This window comes from Colius striatus, chromosome 15, assembly GCF_028858725.1.
Source record: "Colius striatus isolate bColStr4 chromosome 15, bColStr4.1.hap1, whole genome shotgun sequence".
Lineage (NCBI taxonomy): Eukaryota > Metazoa > Chordata > Aves > Coliiformes > Coliidae > Colius > Colius striatus.
The window spans coordinates 9,206,566-9,228,061 of record NC_084773.1 but is presented as its reverse complement, the minus strand read 5'-3'; the positions used below and the strand labels follow the sequence as shown (position 1 = coordinate 9,228,061).

Below are 21,496 nucleotides of genomic sequence, written 5' to 3'. Positions count from 1 at the left end.
ATATTGTTCTGTTTGTGCCATTTAAGGTGCTACTTTTATATGTCTCTGTAAAGTGTTTTCTCTGTTTTATAAATAAAAGGATAGATTTGCTGAGTGGCATGTGGATTTTAATTTGATTTGTGTTTGATTTGTTTGGTTTTTTTTTTAATTGAATGTTGCATGTTTTCATTGGAGTTGTGTTTTTACTGGTTTGGGGTTTGTTTTGTTGGGTTTTTTTGTTGTTTTTTTTCTGCCAAGAAGTTACCTTAGGGAGAAAGTAACCTGTAATACTAGAAAATAGATTTTGGCTTCAGTGTCTCTTCTAATAAGAGTGATGGAAAGGGGATTTCTGTGCCTTTTCTGCTTTTATAGAGCCAAGATTTCTGAAATACTCAGTTATTTGCCAGATTTAATTCTGCTTTGTGTGTTAAAAACAAATGATGCTTATAAAATGTGTTTAAGGCATTTGGGAGGCTGTTTTTTTAAGATAGGAGTGATTCTGCTTCATACATTCATTCAAGTGTTTGACTTGAACAGTTTAGCAATTTGTATAGCAATTCAGGCTAGACTCCACTCTGGGTGTTTATTTGTATGAGCTTTTGGTGGGGGTGCTTTTGGGTTTTTTGTTAGGCTTTTTTTAGCTCAACCAAAATTCAGTAATTGTTGTTTCTCACTGTTTATTCTGTTTGTGTTCTGGCTTTCTTGATAGACTTGCTTACAAAAATGTTTGTTCTCTTCAGATCCAAAGCATATGTGAAAAGGGACTACAGGTGGGCCAATCCAAAATAACAATTCTTGGCAGCCCTTCCATGGGTAACTATCTTTTGATTATATGTGCTGGTAGTATTCAATATGAATTGGCAGATAATGTGGTGCAGTTGTGTCAACTTCTAGTCCTTTTACTGTCACTTATTGCAGGAACATCACAGGCATTTTTAGGAAAGCAGATTGACATCAGAACATTATTTCGTAACTGGCTTTTGACTCTTTCATTTAAATCCCTTTCCTGAAGGGAAAACCTGTTCTTGTTTTGGCTTAAGTAAAATCAGTATATCACATCTTCCCAGTAAAACTGGGAGGCCAAACAACTAATGCAGTCTATGTCTCTGTGCCCACTGTGTTTGTATGAACATATATCTGTGTATATGTATTCAGAAATGCCTGATGGAAGTAGTAGATCAGCTTGGTATTGATGTAGATAGAGAACTAAATTTTAGAATCCACAAGTCCAAGAATAGCATTAATAAATTGGAGAGGAGTCACAAGGTGTTAGGACATGTGAAAGCATAAGATGCGAAGTTCCTTTTGCAGAGCTTCTCAAACAGAAAATGAAGAAATAACGTTGTCATCCTCTCTTAAGAGTAACATGATGCAGAGGTGACAATAAGAATGTTGAAAGCAGAACAGATGTGAAAAGAGAGAGAATATTTACGTGTATGAGCACATAATTTTAGACTGTTTTAGCTGGTAAAGATTCTGGAGCAATTTATCAAAGCTGTTAAATACAGACTTGAAATGAGACAAACCTAAGCAAAATGGATGCTTTTTCAAGTACTTGAGTTCAGTTAGTTACTTGATCTGAAGTAGTCAGCTAGACTACAAATGGCAATGTGTGTTTGAGCCTTTAAAATTGATGAAATTTTGGTCAAAGTATTGTAAAGCAAAAAATTAGTTTAACTTTCCACATGAGTATCAATTCATGATTCCAAGACAGTATTTTTGTCAACAAGGCAGAATGAAAGATTGTTGATGATGCCAGTGTTTTCCTGCCTTATTTCTCATTAATACTTTAACTGCTATCTCCACTTTGTGCAATGGGACAGTGTACAGAAGGACCTCAGTTGTTTGAAGAACCCCACTACCTGAAAGCAGCAGCTGTGTAGCCTTTTGGTCACAACACTTCAGTAGTGTGGGCATGCTCCTTTCAAACTGAGCTAGTGTCCATGTTCTGCTGTGGTCTTTCATACTGCATTTAGTGCAAGGAAATGCCTTGAAGTTGCAAATTCTGAACGTGCCCTTACACCTTTCTCTGATCATATTCCGGAAAGGTTGTTCTGTCTTTATTGTTTGGTATACACGGAACTTTTATCCCATACCTCTTAAACTTCTAATAACATTTGGATAGTCAGCATAATGTGGTTTATTTGTTTGTTTTTTTTTTTTAATACTCCTTTCAGGTGTATATATCTCCAGGTATGCTGATTTGTTACAGCCTAATCCTCTAGAAGCTGGAGCCACTGGAGATGTGATTGTTTTTAAAATAATAAAGGTAAATTTATCTTGCTTATTCTTAAAGAATAATTTTGCTTAGCAATAAAATAATTTGACCCTAATTTACTCAGCTTCCAATTACATAATTATCTGCTTATAGAGAAACTGGAACCCTACCAGGTTTAGATTCCCTTGTTGACATGGAGCTTAAATAAAGCATAATACATTTTTATAAAATGCAAAAATGTCTTGTTTTCTTTGAAAGTATGGAAATAATGTACCTTTATAAATAGCCTTTTTATTGACCTCTTTTAATTTCCTTTTTCTGTGTTACTTGAAACAGTTTGCCAGTTTTCAGGAAGAAGCTTATGCTTAAAATTCTTCTACTTTATTACAGGGAAAAATGAAAAGCATATATGTGCACATTGGTATGAAAGCAATGGAGTCAACAGTGAAGAGTGCATTAGATCCAACGCCAAAGCATGAGTGTCACGTTTCAAAGAACGCAAATAAAGTAACCTCCTTATTGGCTTATCGAGCCTATGAACTTACTCAGGTAAAGTTAAGCATGCCTTACCTACTTTTTATGTATGAACTTTATTATAAACAGCACTTTTGAATTGATGGAGATAAAATCACTGAAGATAAAACAGATACTGAGCATGTCCTATATCACTACAGTCTGGTGTATTTAGCAGTAGCCTATAAATGCCTGTGTTAAAAATTACATGTCAGCCTCTCCTGTTGCTCTTATCTGTACCTGGACTTGACGGAGAAGAGGTGGAATAGGAAACATCTAGGGACTATACCTAGGGACTGGCATGTAGGTCAGGGAGGAGAAGAGATAGTATGTAGAGTTTGAAGTGTAAAAGCACAATTGGCTAGTGGGCATTAAGTGGGGCTCCTGAAAGGGGACACATTGGCTAGAAAAGAACAGCATTTTACTTTTGTTTCCTTTACCAAATAGTGCTCAGGTTTGGAAATGGTGGGGGAGGAGAGAATGGAATAAATTCCAAGCACCTCTGTTCCTCCAGCTGTTCCATCCCTGTTGCTGCAGTAATCTGTTGCAGTCAGATTATTCCATCAAGCCCATAGATGTACTTGAAAGCATTCTCTTCAGAATTACTACTTCTTTTGACCTCTGTAAATCAGAACTGGGCAATGAATCAAATGGCTAGAAAATTAATACATGTTTTCATTTCTCATTACAAACCTGGCTTAATTAACATTTATCTTTAACATTAGAATTTTGTGACTTAACTAAGAATAGACTTCAGAACTCAGCAGTATTTACTTAGCACAGTGACTTTTTTTTTGGGGTTTGTTAATTGTCTCATACCTTATCAAGAATATACTTTCAAATAAATGTTGCAAAATTACTTTTTTTTTCTTGATTAGCTCCTGAACTACTGTTTATCCTGTCAGTGTTTGCTAAAGAAGGGAGAAGGTGGAAAAATTACCTTAATTGATTCTATTACAAAGTAGATATGAACAGAGTTTTAAAGCTTCCTTATTTTAGGTATTGCCTTTTGAAGAAATAGGCTGTTGGTAAGAGGATGTGATTTGTTATAGTAACTTAAAACTTGTTTTATATACAACTCGTTTTGTATACTTGTTTTATATAATTGATGTTTGGCATAATAGGTTTCAAACAAAAACCTTTTATTTGTTTGAGTAATTCATCCTGGGATATATTTGGTAAGACATTCCTGGGAAAGAGTACAGAAAGTCATGGATTGTTAATATATTTGCAAAACACAATTTACCAGACTTGTAATTTAATATTGCATTCCTTTCTTTTTTCTAGTATTATTTTTATGAATATGGCTTTGATGCAATAAGACGAAGACCAAGACACGTTTGTCCTTATGCTGTGGTTTCATTTACCTACAAAGATGAAGTGACACAAGTACCAAAATTCTTGTCCCCGTCAAGGTAAGGTGGAACATGAGTTTTAGAAACACAGCATTCAGCATGAAGAATTCATAGCTCTTGGTGGTAGCTTAGGCTTGATTAAATGTACAGTGTTGAAGTGAATGGACGTGTTACAGGGATTTAGCAAAATTAATAATTCTAATGCAAAGTAAGAGATGATAAAATTACTTTCATGCAGCAGACTGGTGTCTGTAGGAAGCAGTTTTGCTGCTTCTGTTCACCTACTCACCTCTGCCCAGTTGGAATCGATTTCTAGTGGGAATTTTTTTTACTGAACTGAGGAAATTCACAGACAAAAATGTTCACAACATTGTCTTGCTTGGTATGCAAAAAAAAATTCTCTAGACTTTATTGCTGAACTCTTCACTGGTGTCTTGTTGCTTGTGCAGACAGTATCTAAATGGGCAGTTGTTTACAGATACAATAGGATAGATATGATGAGAGGAGGCATCTAGATGTGAGGACTGTACTATGTAGTGCTAAAAACAGTTACCAAGATATCTAAACTAGCACAAGATTCTGCGTCAATGGTAGCTTGAGGTTAGAGAGTGAATTGTTCCAATATTGTTAGACCAATAAAGTATCCTTACTATAAAGTTTAGTATCCAGAAGTTTGGTTCAGCCCTGTCATTCTGTCTTTTTTTTTCTTTTTGTTAGATCAAACAGCTTCAACACAGATAGAAGTACAGGTAAGAATTAATTGAAATACATTCCTTTTGTGATATGGACATGGAAGGTTTTTGACATTTTACCCCATGTAGTTTTGTCTTCAGTTATGTTGACTGTACACCCAAGTTTTATCCTGTACTATACTGATTGCAAGCATCTCGTCCTGATCCTGGATAATCAGACAGACACCTTCACATATATCATCTTTTATCTAAACAAAGCAGAACTCAACAAAATCAAGTCTTTGTTCCCCTCCTTTTGTACTTATAGCATAGAAAGGACTTATCTTCTGTACCCAAGTCTCCTGTTCAATGGTACTTCAACTAATACAAACCTCTGTCATGCTTTTCTTTTTGAACCTTGTCCAAGCAAAATACTAATAATATATACAAAAGTGGTTGACAGTTGAGGTAAGGAAAGCAGATATAATTCCACAGACGTTGGTGTCAAGGGTCTGCTTATGTAAACAGGTACACGTAACATGGCAGCCTCTTTCACTCTGCTCAGATGAAAACAAGACTGTAAACACCCTTTCTGCTACCTTTTAATTTACTATTTAACATAGAATCATATAATTGTCTGGTCTGATATTAATGTGAAACTTTACCTAAACTACTTTTGAAGATTGAGCAGACACTTTACTGCTGTTTCCTTTCAGTCTCACCTAGCAAATGCTTTCACTTGGTATTTCTTTCTCCATCTCAATCTAGATAAATGTAGCTATACATTATGGAGGGGACAGCTTTGGAATAAAGGCAAACTTTTGTGCCATGTTTCCTTGAAGTCAGCAGCACAACTTTTCCTTCCGTGCAGGCTGTGAGTATTGTCATTTAAAGAATAAGTTTAAAACATTGCTGTGTTAAAACTTTCTGGTGGAGACTCGTGGATTTTATATATATTCAGATGAAAATCTAGATTATGCATTGACAAGACACTTCAAATATATCAAACGAGGCTCTCAAGGTGTGCATGCCCAGAGCCCCTTTTAGGTCTGTCAGCATCTCTTTTTTTTTGTTTGGTGTTTGGTTGGTTTGTGTTGTGGTTGTGTTTTTCTTCCTTTCTCCTTTGCAGGAATAACCACCACTGGCTCATGCGATAGTCCAAGGAACTGATTAAGAGCTTGTATTTAATAGTTCTGATTTGGTCAGTGGAGGTAGGACTAAGGAGGGAAAAAGAGATCTTTACTGGGTTTTCTTTTTTTGCCTCCCTTCCTGCTTCTTTCCAGTCCTGAGAAGCTTGAGGTTGAAAAAGTTATGAACATTGATCAATTGAAGAAAAAAGTTTCACCGGCATTGTTCTATAAAGAAACTTACCTAGGAGCAAAGCAAGGTAAATAGCTCTAGCTTAATTCATTTTAATTCAGAGTTTTTAAAAGTTGTCTGAATTAAAATTTTATTTCTTTTTTGTTTTCTTACCTCTCTTTCTATCCTTGTATCCTGACAGTGTTCAAGAACGGCATGTACTGTAGCCTTTATGAAGTTGTGGAGAAGTCCCGCTCTGGTAGTCACTTGGAGGGTTTACTTCAAAAACTAGAGAAAGAGAAACTTGTGAGTGCAACAGATTTGACTATTCCTGTAATTGTACTAACTAGTAATTGAGGTGTACCATAGAAGATTCGTAATCTCACTGAACTTCCTGATCTGGCATATTCTTAAGTATTGTATTAAAGCATTTCTCCACCTGTGATAGAATTTAGCTTATAGATAGTAAGAACATTTGTAGTGAGTAGATGTCTGTTTGAAACTATGCTTTTTGTGCTTGAAAACAGGTTCTTGTGAAACCACTTTTGGACAGAGGGTTTCTTTTCCTTCTTTCTCCTTGGCAAATGACGTCCCCTTATGGTATGCATACTCTGAGTTTTTTGGGTTTGAGTTGATTTTACTTTTCATTTCTTAAAAGACTTGATTTTTGAGTACTATCTTATTTAAAGCATAAGGATGTTCTTCTCAACTGTTCTTATTTTCTTCTGTTCTAGACCACCAAACTGTACGGCCTCGCATGCTACATGCATTGTTTCTGTTTCCAGAACCTAGAGGTGTAACGAGCCCAAGTAAGTTTGTTCACTGTTGAAGATGTTATGTGTGTGCTTATTTAAATGTACTTTCTATGTTAAAGACTTAGGAGCTTTATGGCGTGTTAATGTAAACTAGGAGTAACAGTTTGCATTGGTGGTGGTCACTGTAATGGTGTTCGAAAAGCGTTTCTTTCTTCGCCAAAGGTAGTTAGCACACTACATAGTTCCGTTTGTTCATATTTGAGAAAGTAAAACTGTTCAAATTTCTTGATTGTATATTGTGGTGTGTATCTAAGGGATCTCTGTGTTAGTGATAACATTACGCTTCAGAGTTTTGAGAGCATTTTTTAACCATCAAAACATTAAGGACAAAACATCTGAAAGTCTTTTAACATACCTGTTTGTGTTTTGATGTTTGGTTGGTTTTTTTTTTTGCATTGGGATATGCACTGAAAACTGAGTAAATGAGCAAAGAACATATTGATACAACCAGATATCAAGTGACTGAAAGAACTTTACCTTAGTAGAACTTTAATGCTTTGGGACGAGACTTTAAAGTTAATATTTTACAGTTAAAATTTACAATAAGTAGTACTAGCAGTGGAATGCTGTCCTTTTTGGCCTGCTGTGAGTTAGAAGTAATAGTTGTCAAAACATTGTTCTTTCCAGGCACTTCACTTTTACAAAGAAATCCTTGTCCTAAGCCTTGGCAGTTCTCTAGATTCTTATCCCTGTATTTCTTATTTTAGTGAACCACTTATGTTTTTCTTATTTAAGTAACAATTGTGAAAATTCAATCACTTCTAGACTGGGTAAGAGCAGATATGATAGAAGATGGCATTTAAACTATGTGCATGTCAGATCCTTAAAAATATTCCAGTTCTTGCTGCTGTGACGTTTCAAGACTTGTGAGCTTCACAAGTTTTGTCAAACATAAGGTTAATCCCTGGTTGAGTCATCGGGATGCTGAAGTGGTTGAATGGAGAAAATTTCAGTCTGTGGTTGGAAAGGGATGGAGACTGCAAATAAATAAATAAAATTTTAAAATATAGTAATGTAGAGCTTCCTTGATCTGCTGTTTCAAGGATGTGGTAAGAAGATCTAATGTCTTCCCAGGACAGGGAAATCCTGCTTCTGCTAAGTGCTGCTATTGCATCTCTTCAGTTTAGTGAGTTGTGTTGCTTTTGCAAAGGAATGGAAAAACCTGTAAAAGTTTTTGCTGGGTTACTGAGCTGAATCATTTTATAAAGCTCCTCTGAGCAGCACAATGAATGCATCGGGACTGCACAGCGGGGAGTAATGCTTCCACTGGTTCTTACAGGGAGCTGTTAGGCTGCTTCTTAGTGGCCTTTTTCTATAAGGGTCAGTGAAGTGATTTCAGTTGGAAATTATATGTGTCTAGCATACAGGTTACCACAAAATGATGGACATGAACAGTTATCATGACTATGAGTGGTCTGACTTTTAAGTAAACTTTAAAACTGGTTACTTCACTAAAAAATTACTGGCTGGGTTATTTCTCCACAGTAATTCCTAACTGTGTTTCACCAGATATGTGTAATAACAGAATATTGCTGAGTAATCATAGTTTATTCATAGCTGAATGATTTGATTTTAATTGTGAATTCCCTTTTCTCCTATGGCAGCACAAAAAAGTGTTCCATTTGGAACACAGAAAAATTCAACTACCATGGTTTTGCACGAAAGTCGAGAAATCTTTCCAGAACTTACAAAGTTTATTCAGTCTCTACATTTTGCTTTAATCCAATCTCGTAAAGACACTACTGCAGATTTCAATGCTGTTGTGGAAAAGTATATAAATGAGTATTTCAAAAGATGCTGTAGTGGCTCTGGAAAATACAGAGAATTTGTGTTATATCAATATACATCACGGTTGGATGACAAAAAATTTCTTTATCCTGCTCCAAAAAATAAATCTCATGTTGACAGCTTCTTGCAAAACTATATTTTTGGTTGTGAGGCATATCAACTACCTGTTTCTAGAGCTAAGGAACTGATGGAGGGAAATCGGAAACCACAACAGTTCAGCCCCATCTCAGATTATGAAGCCACAGAAGAAGACCCTGATTTTGTCAACGCAAAAAGCGGGAAAAGGATCCACGTCAAGTATGAAGCGGCTGCTGCCAAGCGCAAATTGCCTCATTCAGGAGATTACGATCCCGATAGACTCAAAGAGCTTATTAACTTAATCCAGTGCAGGAAAAAAAACGTAGGTGGAGATTCTGACTCTGAAGACCTTAGAAATAAAAGCGGCCTGAAAAGGAAGCTGGAAAAACAGTCGGAAAATTTGCGGAAATACTTAAAAATGAGTGAATCTTCAGCTAATAGTTGTCAGTACGAAGGTAAGAAAGTCTTTATATAGAGTTCCTCTTTAATTGTTGTAAATCAAAGCATACCTTGCATTTCCTCTTTAGAAATTGAGTGGTCTTATGCTTATTGTGGGTATTTTAATGCATGATGGTTCACTTAAGCATTGGCCTGAGATCTACCAATAGAGATGTTTATTTTCATGTAGGTTATCTCTTTCTAGGAGACAAGTTAACAGGAGTTGTCATGGAAGCTACTTTTGTTCTGCCTCTTGGGAAAGAAGGCAGACTTCCCAAGAGTTTCCTTAGCTGTGCAACTGTCCAAAGGCTTTCTTGTATCGAGTACTAAGCAGACTTGATATCACATTATCCTTTGCAGTTGGACTTCAGGCATTACTGTGATTCTTTAGGGATCCAATAACCTATATAATACACTTAGATTGAAGGGGAGAATTCAACTTCTAAGTGTGAGAACAGTTTAGTTCTGAAATCACCAGTTTTAAGTGTAGTGGGACAAAGGAAACAACCTAATAATGTTAAGATTTAATTATTTTGTACATGAAGTTATCTACACTCAAACCTCAGATGATTATCACAGATATTATCTGATACTTAAGATCTGCCAAAAAACCTGCAAACCCCCTTTGATTTCTGTTTTCCTGACCCTGATGTCAAGGCAATGATGCAGGACTCCTTCAGGAGGGGGAGGACTAGGGAAAAGAGTGGCGCAAAAGAAGGAGATTTAAATCAAGCGCCAGTCCTTCTCAAGTGTAGACACTGGCGCATGTGAGTGGAGGAGACAGAGAGTCAGCTACATGCTAGATGTTGGTATTCCTGCTTGGAAGTCTTTGAACCTTCAGAGTCTTTTTACATGGATTATTAATGTAAAATGCATGAATGCATTTCTTCCTACCTGTCATCAGAACAGTATCTACTGAAAACTAATTTTGACTTAACTTCTTGAGGCGTACCAAAACAGCAACGTCTTTGAATGGCTTGAATTTCATGCTTTTATGTGTCTTGAAAAAAATCTTGCCTAAAATATTGTGAGCTTAAGTATCCAAACATGATTACATTGTTATTAGTCAAACAGCACTTAAATAGTTCTGTATTTCTGTGTATAAGTAAGTTAGGGGTTCATCAGATACCTTAAGTAGTTCCTGGGCTTGTCTTTTCTGAACATGAATAAATACCTAAGGTATTTACTCATCCCAAAGAGATGAGCAAAAGAACAACTCTGTCCTAAAGTTACATTCAGTCTGAAGAGGCATGTTAACATTATAGAATTACACTTAGGTAACTAAGTAAATGTTTGCTTAAACTAACATTTTGTCACAAGTGATGGAGACATTTACAAGGTTTCCATAAAATACATAGATGATAATAGTGTCTTCTATTAAAGCATAAGATATTGTGGTATTGAGTAACCTAAAACCTCATAGTTGTTTATCTGAGGGAGCTTTATAAACTGCCTTTTATCAATAGCTACTCATTTAAACTTTTAAAGAAAATAAATGTATGTGTACTGTATGAATTGTTGATAAAGAGTGAGACTGTGGGGATGTGGCAGGTGTTGGGAGGGGGTCTGGTTTTGCTTTTCTTTTAAAACTTAGTAATGAATTACTTTTCCCCTCCTCCCCCTGCTCTAAGGGGGCAGAACCTCGGATTCGGCACACTGTGTTTTCTCAGTTAATACTGATCTTGGTGGACATGATACTGATTTGAGGCAGCAAGATGTATCCGACCCTGCTGTTACTGACACACATGGCCTCATTAAACTGCTTTTAGAAACACTAGCTAGTGCAGGACACTTGGACTCATCGTTGGCACAGTCTGTAAATCAAGCTTTAGGATTAAGCACTGATGAAATTGAAGACGATATGAGACAAAAGTATGAATATGAATCCATTCCAGCACAGGACAAAGATGGTTATGAGCTTCGTAATACTGCTCAGGCTGAAAATGTTAACTTTAAGGACCCACAGAGCCCAGTGATACTGGAAACTGATGCAACGTGCTTACCCTACCCTGTTGATGTTGATCTGCAGCTTTCAGCTAATGAAGTAGGCCTTGAACACACGCTACATTTAAAAGTAAGTGGAACTGCTGTGTAGGTAGATGGTGATAATGAATATTCTTTTTTCATAAGTATTCTGAGACTTGATGAATGAAAAGCCATTCTGTTTCATTTACATCGATAAACACAAATAAGCACTAACTTTACTGTGAAGAAACTTTTCTGACTCGTATGATGTGTGTGCCTGGTTCTTTATGGCTGTTCTTTCTGTAATCTATAGTTAAGAATTCCTGAAAAATGGAAAGCAGCAATGGTCCGTCTTCCTTATTAGCTTTACAGTAAGTGTCATATGCACCTGCTCCAGTATTAGACAGCAAAACTTCTGTCATTCTGTTGCTGAGTGCTGTGTGTGAGAGTATTTTTTCATGTTTTGTGAGATGGAGGCCTTGCAGTTGTCTTCTGTCTCTCGTAGGGGGAAAAAAAAAAAAGATACTCTCTTCTGGTCCTCTCTGCTTATGATGGTGGGATTATTAACAGTCAGTGTTGTTCTTACATAGAATAAGTATAGTGTTACTGTAACAGCTTGCTTACTGCCTTCCATCCTCCTTCAGGAGTGATTCTTTGTCTAGCTAGGGTATTGAGGTTTGCTGAGCCTGAAACATAGCAAGAAGAGATTTGAGAGTTCCTCATCAGGATTATTGCCTAGCTGTTACCCTTCCTGAAATCAGGTTCTAAGCCAATATTTGCTGTAAGCCAATAATTACAGGGCAGACCATTACTGATTGTGTACTACTCAGTCATGAACCTTATACACCTGATAGGTGGTTTGGGTACAGCTTGTCATAATTATGAAACTCCATCTCAGGCACAGAAGTGAGCCTTTCTTTTGACCAGCCTCCTCCCAGGTCTAAGTTGAGACAATCTCTTTCAAAGCTTAGGGACCCAGGATTTTTCCCTCTTTTCTCCACAAATGCAAACCAAAAGACCCCTATCAACCATAGGCTGCATAACTTCCAGACTTTTTTAGCCTATTGCTTTATTGTCATAAGCAAGAAGGAAAGAAGTCAAATTACAATCTGTAATTGGTATTTAGAGGTGATTGGAGGTATCTTAGAGTAGTTACCCTAAAGAAGCAGAATGGAAGTTATTTTAGCAATAGCTGTCTTCCTTGTCTCAATAGAACAGATTGGCAAAACTAAATTGGTTTGGTTTTGGAATTGAAATGTGCTTTATGACTGTGCTTTTGGACTTATCTTAAAAAACAAAAAACCCCTTAGTGTCACAGCTTACCTCAGCCAATAGTTCTTGTGTGTGAGTTGGTGGTCTTTTCTAGTGACCTCAGTGTTAGTAAAGTGATTAGTACTGATTTACACTCATCAGGCATGTTTTTGCTCTAGTTATAGTTACTGCTATAGTTACTCCAGTTTTAGAAGCTGTGTTTTGTCCAGCCTCTTCAAAGTGTATTTTCTCTCCTACTTAATAGCAGTAGGCATCTTATAGGGTGGGAGAATGCCCCTCACTGATGTGCAGAAGTGAGGATCCTGCAATCCTCATCCTTTGGTCTTATACTACGGAAAAGATACCTGGTTTCTATCCCCCTCTAGCAGTGTCTGAGAGAGAAAGCATTAAATCTACATAGTGAAAGTTCTTAAATGCTCTGTCAATGTTAAAGATGGTTGAAGAATTGGCTTTCTTTAGTTCAGTCCTCTTGGTGCAGTGGTGTACCCGTGTTCCATGCATACTTCTCACAGCAGCATGGAACTGACAGAACAGTCGTGGAAGAAGGCTTTTGTGCTCAGGGTTCAGCATGCCCCAGTTGGGTGCTCCACTGTTTTACTCTACAGAGCGATTGTTCTGCTGTCTCTGTTAGTGATATTTCTATGCAAAGTCCAGTTTTTCAGTCATGGAGCAAGAAGGAGTTTGTCCTGCCTGTAATCTCTGTGATGTTCTGCTACTATCTGGAATGTGAGATGAAATTAGGCTGTTCAAGGGCATCATGCTAGTTGCAGGCAGTTCCTCAGTGATGCTGGCATCTCATGGCTTTAGTCAGTTATCAAGACAACAGCTTGAAAAGAGCAGGGAATTCCCCTATTTTTCCCCCCCTTTGCCTCCTTTCTTCCCTGCCTCATTCAGCTTCTGTACTCTTAACTCAGGACTGCCTTATTTACTTCCTGGTGATAGACCATCAGCAAAGACATCTATCTTAGAAATTATCAAAGAGGTAAATGATGTAAGTACTTCATGTAAGCATCTCCAAGTTTGACTTGACTGACTGCAAAATTGCCAATGTGCTGCTGAACTCAGGTGTATTCTTACTGACTGGTGTTCAGATTGTAAAAGCTTAATAGCTACTAAAAAAAGAGTTTTGAGCTGAGAGTTTTTATTGTTTGGTTTTTTTTAGGAAGCAAGCACTGGAAGTGTAAGTAGTTTTGAAGACTACAGTCCATGTCCTAGCACACCTATAGAACATGTTTATCGCAGGCAACATTCCAACTCAAATAATGTAGAAGTTGGAATGCACTGGAAACTTATTCCAATTACAGGTAAGGTGGGTTTAACTCTTAGATTGCTACAAATAGTGAATGAAAATGAGCTGTGAAGGTTTGTATCTTTCATAGATCTTGTTCCTGGGTCACACTTTGGCACACAGGCATATGTTTGGTCTGTGCATTTGGTTTTTTATTTGATTAATATAGAAATCTGCTTGATGAAAATAGTTACCGGTAGAGAACATTGTTTTGGGAACATACTGACATAGTGTAGAAATGAGAATGTTTGAGTATTTATGTGGTCAGCTGCATATCCCACATGAATTCCTTGTTTGAATTTCCAAGTTTCTGCTGAAAGATTCAGTGGGCAGATAATTGCAACTAGTAATCCAGAAAAAGTAATGAAAAATGTGTTTTCCTTACAGAAGGTAGTCTACTATTTCTTCTGCAAGTGCTTCAAAGTCTTTGTCTTTATTAAGATGTAAATGTTTAGATAATCTTACAGAAGAAGCTTCTTGTCCTACTTCTTTAGACAATAGTGTCAAGTCTTGGAGAGCATAAAAGTGTGGATTTGAAGGATGTGGGAACCGGGCTGTAGGAATAGCCATCGAGAGCTCTAAATTTAAGGCTACAAATCAAATTGCCTTATGACTAAGTCCAGATGGAATTTAACTGCATTCTCTGAGTAAAAACTTACTGATTTCTGCTCACATCCCAGGAATGCTGGAATCTGTCTCTTGAACACTTCTGATATTCATCCAATTATGTAGTTCAGCAGTTCTTTTTTGTTTATTGGGCTGAGAAGGGAGGGCAGGAGGGCAAGGGAAAAAGCAGCTTCCCTTCACAGCATTCATAGCCCTTTCAGTGAAATGACAGGCTAATTCTGGATAACATTTTCTGTACTTTCTTCAAGGACCAAACAAAAAAAACGCTGTTTTGCTATTCTGCTCGGTTACAGAGAACAGAGTCTGTGAAATTGTTGGGATAGGACATTATTTCTTTTATTCCTGGAGGAAACTGCCACTGTCCGTATGGATGAGGATATGGTTGCCTACTAGTGAAGTGGTTGATTAAACATCTAAAAGGTGTAGTATGTCATAGACACTGGATGTGGGGTTCATGTAAGGGTTTGTCAGATGACTCATGTGTTGCACAGTCATCTGTGACACTACAAATCTTGCTAGAAAAAAATTTTCTCTGAAGTCTTCTGAGAGGGAGAAGTGCTGTTCTCTAGAGCTGAAGGAGATAATCGTGAGCATCAACAGATTTCTTGAGTTCAAACAAGGTCAGTTCTTCAAATTAGCTCTTGCTGCAGTAAGCGTTGACTGGCTCTGCCATAGGATCATGTAAAAGGGGCTGTATAAATACCAAGAGACTCTAAAAATACAAACTACTGCTGTCTTTCAGAGCAGCAGGAGTTCAAGAGGATTAGCTGTAAAAACATGAAGATAAACATACAGGGCAGAAGAGTGGGGTGGGACAGTTTCCTTATGTCATCATGACTTGAACTACAGAGGAGCTTGAATTATCACCTGACACTGAATTTCCATCAGAACAATAGATGAGTAATAAGCTATTGAGCAGGCAGAAGAGCCTCAATGTTTTGGGCTACTGGCACTCTGTTTTTACTGGGCATATCTTCCTATGCAGTATCCTCTAGAGGGCTTTGAATTTTTGTTCTAGGTAATTAGGATCAGTAATGTAACTAAAAGCTTTGTTCTTTTCTAAAATTGATTGCTGTCTCTATCTGATGGCTTCTTCGTGCCTCATTTTTTGTAGCAAGGTAGCTATAGAAAGGAATTCAGAGCAGGCTTTCTTTTTCATCTCTGCACAATTGCAGGAAGCCAAGTTGGCAATCTCTTGGTTTTCCTTGGTAAAACGAAAACATGTTTCACTTTTGATACAGGGAGTCATGTTCAGTGAAACTTTACAAACTTGATTCTTCATGGTTTGTGACTGAAGAAGTGGGTGGGTTTGTCTTGTTTCTTCCCCAATGATGCCAGAAATTGTTGGAAGTTGGTTAGTTGTTCATAGGTCCCCAACTCATCTGGACTCCCTCTGTATCATGTTATTGTTCATTTCTTCATGATCATATCATCTAAACTTCTGACAATAGTAAGCAAACCCGAGTCTTGCTTTTGAAAGCTAACTTGGGCACATATATGTTTTAACAAAGTTATCCTAACTCAGTTTTGGTTTAGATTTGAGGCTTTCTTTGACTTTAGACATTAAGTGTAAAAATGATCTTGTAAGAGGAGATTAATGCATTAATAGACATACTTAAAAGTGATGGCTTTTGATGACATTCATCTTGGATAGGAAGAAACAAAACCTTCTGGGCTTTCTTTGTCAGGTAGTAGTTGAATTTCTGATTAAAATATCTACCCAAGAATCCTTTTCCTGGCATCACTGTCTCAGGACCTCTCTTAAGCAGTGAAAAATTTGACTCTGAAACTTAAACAGCCTGCAAACAGCTGTTCTTCCTGAGATTGTTTTCAGGCAGATAGCTTGTTGCTTTCTCCAATGTACTCAGTTACAAAGCATTACCAACAAAGAGGGTGTTTGAAATCAGAACTCATACTTTAAATACTTGTTGAAATGTTTATTTGGGTTTTGCTTCTTGCTTTTAAGTTTTTTTGTGATGAAGAATTGTGACCCAAAGATGTAGATCTATGAATGATGCCACCTTCAGAGAATTCTGTTTAAATAAGGGTAACTTCAATTTAAATCATCCTTATGTTTAATCTTATTTTTTACATGTTAAAAAAGAGTTTGGGTTTCATGTTGAGTGGAATATGTTTCTGTTTAAATTCTGCTTAACCTTTTTTGAGATAAACCTTTATAAAACAACTGCTTTTGTTTTTTTTAATGTAAAGTTGCTTTCTTTCTGGAAAACTTTAAACAGTAACCTTTGAAGAGCAACCTAATCAGTTGTTAAACATATATATCTTGAAAACAGTTTTCATAATGTAATTGTTACAGAAACTTTCCATGAAAGCAGAGTGATTGGATTATATACATTTTTTCAGTAACCTGAGGATTTGAAATTGATCTGTACTGGGGTGCAGATGGGAGAACCATGGAACAAGATTTCATTATATTAAAGAATAACATAACACTAAAAAGAACTCCCCCAAAAAAACGAAACCTCTCAAACAAAACCACAAAGAAAACCTCCTTTGTAGTATTTATGGAACAGATATATACTGAAATACCTGAATGTGTCTGAAATATCTGTGTAGATGTATCATTTATTGCAACAAAGTATTACATTTGGTTTAAAAACAAACAATGTGGCTGGTGAAGAAAGCCAGTGCTGCAGAAATTATTAGAGGTTTGGATTCTGGGAGGCTTTGGGCACTCCTTTCAGCATAACTGATTCTGTGTATTAATAGTTACTGTGAGACTTACGTCCTACCTTGTAAAGCAAAAAGCCCTGTTTTCAATTGTGAGCTAGACATGCAGTTTGCCGTTTGCAGTCTGACTCCACAAGGTAGTGTGTGCTTAAAAGAAACCTTTTGAAAGTCTGAGGGTTATATCCTAGTAGCAAATGAAAATATTTGAATAATTTGTCACCCTGCTTGATTTTCAATTTGACTTTTGTATAAATATCTATATGTATCTATCTATAATTAAGACAGTTCCTGTTGTGCTTAATCAAATGGGAAAATGACTGGTGCTCTGCTTTTTGAGCAAACCTAGACTTTGCTGTTCTGCTGTCTTAGGAGCTGCAAAATGTTCTGTACCTCAGGAGACAGCAACACTTGGATCTTTGGATTTAAGTTGACTGGCAGGAGGAGGCACAATAATCACGATGTGTAAAAATTGTGATTTGGAGGTTTTAGTATATCAGTTGTGTTTGACTTTCAAACATGAGATGATGATGATAACTAATTCTTCCTATATAGGTCTGAAATCACCAGAAGAACCACTGGTTTGTTTACCGCCAAAGGATGCCTTTCCTAATGACCCCCGGGTAATAAATAGGCAGAGAAGTTCTGATTATCAGTTTCCATACTCTCCACTTTCAGACACACAAAGGGGGACAGCAGAAGATGGACTTTATACAAGACAAGTGGAGAAACTTGAGGATCAGTGTGGGCTAGCAGATCACCCTTTTACAACTAAGCATTCCATTAGTGCAGTTATAGAGACTACTCTGTTAGAAGAATATAATCTCTTTGCCAGCAAGATTCAAGAGATTTTGCAGCAGAAGAATATTGCTTATGTTAGTGGCACATCCACACCGGTCTTCTCTGCCCGAGAGAGGATAATGAGGCTTTCTGAATACATCTGTTTACAGGCATCAGAAGTTTCTGTCCAAGAATACATAGAGACACTGAGTGAGAAGTTGAATAGTGTTATTTTGTCATCGTCGTGCATTAGGCAAACTCCACCAACTCATTCGAGCCCTGACTCAGCAGAAGTGGTTACTGCTGCTGCACTGAATGCCCTGCCCGACACAGCGCCTGTGTGCAGGGACTCTGACGTGCTAGAGCCACTGGGGAATAACCTGGCAGAGGATCTGGATTCTAATGAGCAGCATTTGTCAAGCTTACCTGTAGTGATGGAAGAAATGGATCCTGTGAATGCTAAAACAGAGGACGTAGTGATGTCTGATCAGACCTTTTCCAGTGGTGAACTGATGGAGCCACCAGAAAAGACACAGAAATCCCCAGAGAATTTAAACATTTCAACCCAACCAGCCTTTACTCATTTTATAAGCCAGTTAAAACCTGAAGTATTTAACAGTTTGGTCAAAATCATTAAAGATGTACAGAAAAACACTGTGAAATTTTATATTCATGAAGAACAGGAAAGTGTTCTCTGCAAAGAAATTAAGGTAAGTTCCAGTTCAACTCTCTGTAGTGTTACATTAGACTGCCTTTCAAATTGGAACGTACAAAATGGGACTTGCAAACACAAAGTGCTCTGAAATCTGTTTCCAAAAAGGTTGGATTGTGCAGGTGAATCATGCAAGTAGCCTGTTCTGTTCCCTTTCTCATTTGAGCTCCTGAGGTAGCCTTGCTTATCTTTAGCTGTTATGTGTCTTTCTTATGGTTGGAAAGCAGAACAGGCTGTAGTTTGGGTCTGCCTGTGGGGGAAGGCCTTAATGGGAAAGAAGGTAACAAGGGCAAAAATGTGAGAGCTTACCAATTTGGAAAGATGTGTGTGGGTTTGGTGTTCTTGCCTTCCCCTCCAGATAAATAGTACAGATAACTTTTGGAGATTACTGTTTTTCTGTATTTAAATGTACAAGATGGGAGTTGAAAGTGGAATGATAAGAACTTCTGGACATTTGGCAGCCTGTCAGTTGCCATATATGTGCGATTGTCTGTTTCTGTGTTGCTACATCCTTCTGTAGTGGGAAGATAAGGAAGCCAGTGCTTCAGAGATGTGTGTGGGTGGAAAAACTGACTTGGCGGGGTCATCATGTGGGGATTGTTTTAGCTGAACTACCAGTTCACTTTTTCTTCCCCATCTTCTCTTTCTGTGGTGTAAGGAGTACCTTACCAAGTTAGGTAACATGGAGTGCCATCCAGAACAGTTCCTTAAAAGAAGAGCTGATTTAGATAAGCTGTTGATAATTATCCAAAATGAAGACATTGCCAACCTCATCCATAAGGTATTTGACATAAGTAAATGTGTGCTGTAGAAAAGCCGTTGCTCAGCCAGAGGGAGGGGAGCTCATTGGAGCAGGGCTGCTTTCCTAAGATAGTGTGCTGTTTAAAGAGTGTCCTGACTACAGCTGCTTTTTGAACAAACAAAAATGGTTGTGATAAATACCTGGCCTTGTTCCATCACACACTCCTAATTTCTTCCACCTCAGTGTATGTGGTAATACGTACTTATTCCTTGTTGTAGAGAGGCCTGAGTAGTTCTGCGATGCACTAACAGCAAGTGGGGGAGCTGTCAGATGGCCTGAGCTGCTCCTGATGGCTCTAGCTTAAGAACCTGGGCTGGACAGAGAGTAAAACTATTCCAAGTGCTCAACTTCCCTTGTCTCATTCCTGTAATGTTTTTGGGAGAGCACTTCCCTTGGCTAGAAAGAAGTAATAATTCTATGAAAATGTGTTTGGAAGTTTGCTATTTGGTCTTAGTAAGTAGGAAAATTCTGTAGCTCCTTTTTTTTTCTTTCTGTAAGACCTTTGATATTGATGTTTGTTTTTTAAAATTTTTACACAGATACCTGGCTTAGTAACTTTGAAGAGGCTTTCCTGTGTCAGCTTTGCAGGTGTTGATAGTTTGGATGATGTGAAAAATCACACTTACAATGAATTGTTTGTGTCTGGTGGTTTTGTTGTGTCAGATGAGTCTGTCCTTAATCCAGAGCCCATCACTACAGGTAAGTGTGGTTGATGCTCTCTGAAGTGGACAAAAAAAGCATTTTAGTGTTTGAGAGGGGGATACCAGTGCTCATCACAGTGAAGAATCAAGTCTTCCATCTAATTTTTGTGAGGTTTTTTTGAGAACTTCAGCTAATTCAGTCTCTTACCTTAAGGGCCTTTTTGGACAACATATTTCTGACATATACATGAACTTGGAGAACTCGGCTTTCTAAGTTTGTGCTAGATTGTGTAGTTAGGTATAACCTTTGATTCCTTGCTATTCAATCCACAAATAGGCTAGAAAAAAAGTATTGAGAAACTATTTTTTTTTCCACTTTGTTTGAAATGGAATAGTTAACAAAGTTGCCATTTTTTTTAATAGCAAGGCAGCTCACATATTGAGCTTTTACGTAAGCAGATACCACTACTGGGCATTTGACCTACAGAAAAAGCAGCTCAGTTTTGGAATGTTGTTGTTGGCTAATCTCCTAGGAAGAAAACCTCAAGTTCTAGGCTGGTGTTCACAGTTGAGTAGCTGAACTTTGCAAATAGAAGCTTTATGTATGTGCTGAAGCAGCATTTCCAGTTTGGATATGAGAAAATTTAACTTCTGTTCAATATCTTCAAAACAGATAAACTAAAACAGTTCTTAAAGTTTCTGGAGGAGCTCAATACTCCTGATGGGAAATGGCAGTGGAAAGTCCACTGCAAAATTCAAAAGAAACTGAAGGAGCTGGGGAGGTAAGGAGTGGTGTGGCCTTCACACACCAGTTGTTAAAACACATCAGCTTTAATTGCACTCTCCAAAACCCAATTCAGTAGAACCTATCCTTATATTTGTCTTTTGACTCAATATTTAGTCTGAACTTAAAGTATAATGGGCTCTTTTTCCTATTCTAGAATGAATCCTAATGCCCTGAGTCTGCTGACCCTTCTGAATACCTACCAAAAGAAGCACTTGGTTGAGATTCTGTCATACCATAATTGTGATTCTCAGACTCGAAATGCTCCAGAATTAGACTGTCTTATCAGGCTGCAGGCTCAGAACATACAACAGAGACATGTTGTCTTCTTAACAGGTAAACTCAACATTTATGAATGCTTCTCTCTGTCCCTTGATAATAGGTGTTAAATGTTAATAGAAACTCTCCTTTTATCTATTTAGAAAAGAATCTCAAAACATTCTCCAGTTACGTTGATAACGGAATAGTGGTTGCTACTGTTGACGACTTCATGCAAAATTTTCAAAGTCTTGTTGGGTACCACAACTCTGTCACTGAAGAAAACAGCCTTCCTCCCTCTGATCCTGACGAAAGACAAGCAGGTAATACTAAAGGGCCTTTTACTTTGTTTACCTAGTTAGAGGTGTGGGGTGGAGGCCTTTGAGATAGCCTGCCCTTCCCCTTGTAAATGAATGCTACAGCTAGAGGAGGACAAGCCAGCTCCGGAGCTGCTCTTGTGATGTTATAATTGCTGGGGGACAGGCAGCTGGGATGGAGCATGGAAGGACTGACATGTCAGTAATT

At 37.6% G+C, this 21,496-nt stretch overlaps 1 protein-coding gene across 5 annotated transcripts in view; it reads left to right on the top strand.

The window, feature by feature from the left end:
• The window catches only part of TASOR (transcription activation suppressor), a 30,674-nt gene that overhangs the window by 8,264 nt on the left and 914 nt on the right, over positions 1-21,496 (top strand). For 4 of the 5 annotated variants that reach the window (XM_062008498.1, XM_062008500.1, XM_062008497.1 and 1 more), the window contains 19 exons: positions 720-792; positions 2,157-2,248; positions 2,588-2,746; positions 3,998-4,125; positions 4,783-4,814; positions 5,505-5,610; positions 6,020-6,123; positions 6,238-6,341; positions 6,563-6,635; positions 6,770-6,844; positions 8,455-9,171; positions 10,786-11,228; positions 13,554-13,695; positions 17,550-18,484; positions 19,145-19,267; positions 19,828-19,987; positions 20,603-20,711; positions 20,871-21,049; positions 21,136-21,294. In XM_062008498.1, coding sequence (XP_061864482.1) covers positions 720-792; positions 2,157-2,248; positions 2,588-2,746; positions 3,998-4,125; positions 4,783-4,814; positions 5,505-5,610; positions 6,020-6,123; positions 6,238-6,341; positions 6,563-6,635; positions 6,770-6,844; positions 8,455-9,171; positions 10,786-11,228; positions 13,554-13,695; positions 17,550-18,484; positions 19,145-19,267; positions 19,828-19,987; positions 20,603-20,711; positions 20,871-21,049; positions 21,136-21,294 — 3,913 coding nt within the window. The remainder of the gene's footprint in view (positions 1-719; positions 793-2,156; positions 2,249-2,587; positions 2,747-3,997; positions 4,126-4,782; positions 4,815-5,504; positions 5,611-6,019; positions 6,124-6,237; positions 6,342-6,562; positions 6,636-6,769; positions 6,845-8,454; positions 9,172-10,785; positions 11,229-13,553; positions 13,696-17,549; positions 18,485-19,144; positions 19,268-19,827; positions 19,988-20,602; positions 20,712-20,870; positions 21,050-21,135; positions 21,295-21,496) is intronic. The other variant, XM_062008501.1, reaches the window with a different exon arrangement.